Raw genomic sequence first — 7575 nt, forward strand, 5'->3', positions numbered from 1 at the left:
GCAATAATGGTAAACTCTCCCACTCTCTTCCTTTTGGTAATCATATCCTTCATTAACTTGGAGTAATTTGGCATTTGTTCAATCACTTCTATCAAAGGTATGCTGGCATGAAGCTGCTTGAGTATCTCCATAAACTTGCCAAATTATTGCTCCTCTTTTTCCTTCCTAATCCTTTGAGGTAAAGGAGGTGGTGGTCTCTCTTGAACAAACTTTTTCTCTTTGGCTAGTTTTGGCCTGACTTCAGGATGTTTAGCTGACTCAGAAGTCTTGCCATGTTCAGTTGCATCAATTTTGTCTCCATCATTCTCTATTGAAGTCGGTTCCTCGGCCGACATGTCTTTGTCTTCAGTGTTGTCCTCAACAGGCAGGACACCACTAGTCTCAGCGTCCTTGTGTGAGAGTGTTTCACATTCCTTACCACTTCTTAACTTGATAACTTTGCAAGTTTCCACATTCTTCACCCCTAATGTAGTAGGTGTCTCAATTGAGCTAGGAAGTGTCCCCATTGGTCTTGAACTCAGAGCTTGCGCCATTCAGGGTTGTAAGGGTTGTTGTTGCCCATATAGTTGGCAGAAAATAGGTTTGCAATGCATTCTTCAAACAAATGTGCCCCTCCAAAGTAGACACATGAAACTTCTGATGCGTCAGTAACCACCTTTAGTGGTTCAGGCTTAGTCGCTTATGGAGTCATCAGATTCTTCATCATTTGATGAATTTGGGTCACTTGAGCAGCAAGGGTTAAAGTTTAAGTGAATTCATAAACTCCAGCAGGTCTCTTATGAGTATTGCTCACATTAGCTATAGTAAAAGGCCATTAGTAAGTGTTGGTCGTGATGCTCTCTATCAACCGATATCCTTCTTCATAGGATTTAGATAAAAGCACTCATCCACTAGATGTATCAAGCTGTTCCTTAAAGAAGGAACTAGCCCATTATAGAATATATCGAGCTGGATGCAAATAGGGATGTCATGGTGAGGGCATTGCCTAAGTAGCTCCTTGAACCGTTCCCAAGCTTCAAATAGGGATTCTTCATCTCCTTGCCTAAATGATGATATTTCGTTTCTCATCTTTGCATTCATCGAAGGAGGAAAATACATAGCTAAGAATTCTCATCCAAGTCATTCCATGTGGCAATGGAATTAGAATATAGGGAATTTAACCAACTTTTGGCTCTATCCCTTAGAGACTAAGGAAACTACCTTAACCGGAAGGCATCATCAGTCACGCCTTGAATTTTGAAGTTGCTAGCTACATCCAGAAATTGCCTCAAATGTAGATGAGGGTCTTCATTGAGAGATCCAGAATATTGACCAGTAGTTTGTAGCATTTGGAACATCATCGGTTTGAATTCAAATTAACCTGCAGTGAGTTCTGGTAAGACAATGCCAGTATTCATGGAAGTAGGATCAAAGACATCATATTCTCTGATGTACCGCGCCCTGTCATTGACATTACAAAAAATGTCATTGTCTGCCATAACTGGGATATACTCTTCTTCGTCTGACTCCTCTGGTAAAGGTGAAGGTCATTCTGGTTGATCAATGTCAGGCAGATTAACTTCTGCATGAACTTTTGGGATACGTCTAGCACATATATGCCTTCTTAGCACCCTGAAGGTTCTTTTAGGTTCAAAAAATTCGTTGTGAGTAGGGTGCAACAATCTGTGCGAGCAATGGCTTACACCTGTTGTGACACCAAACCACAACAGAATGTCAGAAACATAAATGCTTAAAATGAAATCTAATAGACTCAAATACAAAAAATCAAAATGTAGTAAAAATAACTCCACGACAACGAAACCAAAAACTTGTTCGTAATTCTCAAAGGTGTCACATGCATGTATACACGTTTTCTTGCAACAACTAATAAGTATAAGAGTGTTATACCTATTGGGAGTGTTACTACTTAGATATGACTTTTGTATTAAAACTATTATTTCACTTTAAGCATAAGTAGAGAAATAGCAATAGGTGATGATTTTGAATCCAACTTCTTGTAAAGTAAAAAAAAAAATAAGGATAGTGTGGTGTAAAATTATAAGAACTCCATATTTAAGCGTGCTTGATTTTGAGCAATTTTTGGATGGGTGACCTTCTGGAAAGTTTCTCGAAAAGTGTGTGAGTAAGGACGAATCTTGTTGAAAAGACCCGTGTTGGTTTGTGGGATCAGTCGATAATCGTGAAAGCAATTTGAGGCGTTACAAATGTATCAGAGCAGTCGAAATAATATTTAGTCATTGTGTGTTTGATTGTGAAATTATATTAGCATGATTAAGGGTATTTGGTAAGGGTAGGTGTGAGAACTTATTCTTAATTGATTAATTTTAAATTAAAACCTTAGAATAATATTATAATGATATTTATTACTATTATTATTAGTATTATAATGGAAATTGAGGAAAATAAAATACAATTATTGTTAGAGAATTGTCAAATCTAATTTCACTTCTCCACCTAACACTTCCATCATCAATAAGCACTACACATCATAGAAAGAAGAAAAAATTATATTGTATAGTAAAAAATTAAAAAAAATAGAAAAAACAAAAAATATTAAACTTTGTATATATTAAATAAATTATTCATTGTAACAATTAAAAGGAATTATAAAATTAATCCTTATCAAATAAAAATACGATTTTTTATAATATTTTGTAAAAAAACATTGTGGATCTGGCTTTTAGAAAAGTTTTTTTTGTCTAATATCCCACAATATCTGACTTTTATAAATAGTAAGATCTCACATCAAACCCTATATATTAGAGTATAGATATGCTAAATATTAGATGTAATATTATACATTGAAAGTAAATCTCATATATTCAAGATTTCCATTAAATCAAAACTACAAATATGTGTATAATTTAAAATAAAATTATAATAACAACAATACTGATTTTCAAACTTCAAACATATGATAACCATAGGTAATAAATTATAGTAATAATATATGCACCCTGTAACAATGTTGAATGGTAAGAAAAAATATCAGCATTAATAGTAGTAAATATAAAATTAATTTTATAATAAAAGCAAATCTCAATATTTTTTTTTATCAATGGTAAATTGCATCCACAAAATTGTAACGATTAAGAAATTGAAAAAACTCAACAATATATATCTTGTACAAAGTTTTTTAAAAAATAAATTTAATTAAATTTTCAACCTCAAAATAAATCTACATAAATAAAAATAGGTAATGTTAACGAGTGCCCCAGGGACACTGGTTAAGAGATTAAAATGGTAAGTTGAGCATTGTTTAATAAAGTAATAAGATACGTTTTTACCCAAAATATATGTATTAAATGCATTGAAAACATAAATAGTCAACTTTTTTAAAGAAGATTAGATATATTCAATGTGTTGAATCTAGAATATCTTTTTTATTTGGTATGCTTAACCAGTGCCCCTGAGGCACTCGTTAGCATGACCCATAAAAATAAGATTCAATTTAGCCTCTTGTTTTAATACATATTTTCTTCTTCGTATCTCCATCTTCAGATCTATGTGTAACCTAACAAAACAAAAGAAGGGGAGAATGATGTTAAAAAGAAGGTGGTGACAAGATTAATAACTTAAATGAAAACAACAGATCTGATGTAAAATTGCTAACCACAAATCATGTTTTCACAAACATTGTTGCTGTATTTTTACTATCCATTTTTGCATTCTTATTGATAGATCTATAACTTGAAAAAAATACAAGAACTAAAAGATGTAAAGACATGAAAAAGAGAAAAAAAATTATGTTCAAACTTACATATTTAATGTTGTTTTATTAAGATTTTCCATGTGGGTATCAATAAATTAACAACCTGGAAAAAAGGAAAAAGAAATCATAAAAGTGTAAAAAATTAGTAAAGATAAAAATATGATATATGAATGAATAAAAAATATTGAAGTTGAAGAAGAAAGAATAATTAGAGAGAAGCTACAATGGAAGAGAGAGAGAGAGAGAGAAGAGAGAAAGAGAAGTTGTTGGAGAAAATAGAAGGAGTGTTTTGAATATTAAGAGAGAACTAAATGATTTGATTGAAATAGAAATAAGAAAAGAGTAATGATGTTAATTGAGTAAAATATGGGGAAAAAAGATATTTTGCCTTCCCAACAAAAGATAAAAAAATGTTTTATTAGATTGTAGTCATGCATTGGTTCTAATGAAATGGAAAGCATTTGAAAAAAAAAAGCAAATTGAAAAAGCAACGTTGAGTATAAGAAACTACAACAACTGAAAAAAATTAAAGAAGGAAGAAGAAGCCATCCACGTGGCGGAATAAGGGACCAGAAGGGCAAAATAGTATTTGGCAGAACATAAAATTTTATATATTATAGATATGACGGAATTAAATTGTGCGTCGGATGTCTCTACTCGTACAATACTATGATCAATATCAATGGAGAACAAAGATGGATTGAAGAAAATTGTGGATGTGCTCAGAAAGTTGAATTAACATGGACTTCAACTCAATTTCTACACTTTTAACATGGAAATGAGGGTATAATGTGAATATGTGATCAAGGAAATGATAAAAAGGAGTAAGCATAACCAAAAAACATGTACTAATCTTATCATGGGCTGGATCAAACTGATAAGCTTTTAGTAGCTGTTAAATGGTCGTTAAGGATAAAGAATATGGAATTTTGAATTTAATTAACCCATATGGAACTTTTAGTGTAGTCTTGAATTTTCAAATACTTGTAGTTTGAAGAATAGCTTGATCTTTGAGTCCTATTTGAGTAGTAGTACTTAATATATTTCGTTGGGTGTGTATAATGTTTACATTTTAGAGTTCCACTAACCATTTCTATGCATTTGAACATTTACTCATTTTCTTTTGTTGACATCTTAGTACATTTCACATATTTTCATAAAACATTCTTAAGTATCAGTCTCAAGTATTTGAACAATGTATTTTAACTCGCTGATTATACAAACTAAGTGAAATTTAATTTTTATTGAGAAGGAAAAAATATACATACAAATAGTTTTAATAGATATATAAAGTTTTGTATTCCTATAGGACAATATTACTACATCCTCGCATTATGGGGATGGTTTGTCTACTTTTTTAAATTAATTTTTATAAAAGAAAAAAATTATTAAGCAGGAGCTGAAGCTGGTGAAGTTGAAGGTGATGCTGAACTTGAAGCTGGTGAAGTTGAAGGTGATGCTGAAGCTGAAGCTGGTGAAGCTGAAGGTGATGTAGAATCCGAAGTTGGTGAAGCTGAAGGTGATGCTGAAGTTGAAGCTGGTGAAGCTGAAGGTGATGCTGAAGGAGAAGTTGGTGAAGCTGAAGGTGATGCCGAAGCTGAACCTCCGCAAACAGGAGCTTTTCCTGTAACTACTGGTTTTACATGAGAACATTTAGCTACTGCTGGTGCTCCATTGAATGTGAGATCAACATTATTTAACTCCACACCATCGCATGGTACACCACTGCTACAAATAATAATCACTCCTTCTGATGTTCCAGATGTACCCTTAATGTTCTTGAATGTAACCTTGCTTAGCTTTATTTGTGATGGATTCTAAACCATACAAAATGTTAGTCATATAAATTCAAATTTAAAAATTAACATATAAAGATGCGAGTGATTATTACCTTTTTGGAACATTGATTCCATGGACAATACTCTTGATCAACGATGACAGGGTTCATGACATCATTCATGGTAATATCTTCAAAATGCATATCACTAACAGTAATTTTTCCTGGTGTATCAGGCCAAGTCTTAATCCTCACACCATTTTCAGTTTTTGTAAGAGTACAATTCTTAACTATAAAACCTGCTACATCCTCTTCATTTGGATACTTTCCAAGGCTTCCAACACTAATACCATGTCCAGGTCCACATTTCACATTTTCGACAGTTACATTTTTGCTACCATCACCCAATGATACGCAATCATCTCCAGTGCCAATGTCGGTATTAATAATTGTAACACCATTTGATCTTCCCAAGTGGATTCCATCAGTGTTAGGACTTTCATCAGGAGCTATAATTTTGACGGCATCAAATTTGATATTGGTACACCCCAGAACCATAAAATGAAAATATTTGCTGTCCTTAGATGTAACACCAGTGACCAAGCAGTTTTTGCAGTTTGCAAAATACACATTCTGTTGGAATTCAACCAAAAAACTTAATTATAATGCTTTTTTGTGGGAATTCAACCAAAAACCTTAATTATTATGATTTTGTTGGAATTCAACCAAAATACTTAATTATGAGTACGACTTTTCATTATTGAATATAGTTTTTTGGGTGATTAATACTTACAATTGCGCGTAGTTTGGAACCTTTTCCATGATCTTTATCTTTCCAAGCAATTGAGGCATCTTTCCATGCAGTTGCACCTTGACCATCAAAAACTCCTTTCCCAGATACGGTAAGGGAGTCTATACCATCAAACCTGATCCATTGTTCAGCTCCTTTAAGGTCAGCATTGTTTGGAGGTGCTTGAATTGTGCCATCGACTTGAACTTCAACAGGAGCCTTACAAGGACCTTTAACTTCTAATAAACCCATCTTGTATGTACCAACCGGAATCACAATTTTGGCGGCAGTTGTTGATGCACATGCTTCGTTCCAAGCAGTGGTGAAAGCCTTATGAAGGGAAAAATTACAGTCGATTAAAAACTAATTATTTTCTCATTCTCAATTCAACAAGAATAATTATTAGAAACTAATTGTTTTCTCATTTTAAATTCAACATAAATTATTATTATAAACTAATTGCTTTCTCATTGTCGACTCAACAGGAATAATTATTACCTTGGTGATATCTGCATCTGGTGCTCCACCAAATTTTGTTATGTCAAAGACCCCGGATTGAGCTGCAACAAGGTCCGCTAGAAAATATAGGAATGAAATAATTATGGAAATTTTGAAGTTCTTCATCATCTCCTCTTTGATTATTATTATTTTTATATACTTTTACTTCTCTTGAATGATTGTGTTACTTCAGAGTAAGGTGGAACACTATTTATACTTGAATTTATCATGAACAAGGCAAACAAACTATTTCTAAATATGTCTCATTCCTTTTTTATTTGTTTGGTTCTTTTTTGTGTTTATTAATAACAATCATTTTTCATCTCATGTGGATAACAAGTTACTATACTTGTCTTTGACTTTATCATTACACTTTTACTTTCTAAATATAACACTAAGGAGACTAATTATAATACGATTTAATTTGTTAACAATTGTTAGTCATTTTTCAAAATTAACCTTTGTTTATCTTTCCATTGTGGTATTTTTTTACTAAAACATAAAATAAAAAATAATTGTAAGTATTTTGGTAAAAATATCATTAGTAATGTTGCAACTTTAAAAGTTTTCGTTTTAAAAAAGAGAAACCCATAAAAAAATTGTTTTGGTTGATGAACCTATAACATCGAACTCACTTGATAGTCCCTCTGCATTCTATGTAACTGAAGCTCTAAGAAAGATTTATTTTGAAGGAAAGATAGATTTTTTTCCATTCACCAGTTGCGGAGACACTTTTAATATTTTGGATGATTTCCTTAGCATTTCTAGTACATATGTTTATTTTGTCTCAACTCATGT

At 32.3% G+C, this 7575-nt stretch overlaps 1 protein-coding gene and 1 non-coding gene across 2 annotated transcripts; one reads left to right on the forward strand and one right to left on the reverse strand.

Moving 5' to 3' along the window:
- Positions 1-964: 964 nt before the first annotated feature.
- LOC131600763 (small nucleolar RNA R71) lies at positions 965-1071 on the forward strand. Its single transcript, XR_009283373.1, has one exon. It is a non-coding gene; the product is annotated as a small nucleolar RNA R71 (small nucleolar RNA).
- A 3855-nt stretch (positions 1072-4926) lies between these two features.
- LOC131599241 (polygalacturonase-like) lies at positions 4927-6955 on the reverse strand. The gene is made up of 4 exons (XM_058871670.1): positions 6778-6955; positions 6283-6609; positions 5604-6122; positions 4927-5529 (listed from the first exon to the last, which is right to left on the reverse strand). Exons 1-4 carry the CDS (start codon positions 6904-6906, stop codon positions 5101-5103), a joined length of 1404 nt encoding a protein of 467 aa, XP_058727653.1. The 5' UTR covers positions 6907-6955; the 3' UTR covers positions 4927-5100.
- Between the last annotated feature and the right edge of the window lie 620 nt (positions 6956-7575).

This window comes from Vicia villosa, linkage group LG4 (assembly GCF_029867415.1).
Source record: "Vicia villosa cultivar HV-30 ecotype Madison, WI linkage group LG4, Vvil1.0, whole genome shotgun sequence".
Lineage (NCBI taxonomy): Eukaryota > Viridiplantae > Streptophyta > Magnoliopsida > Fabales > Fabaceae > Vicia > Vicia villosa.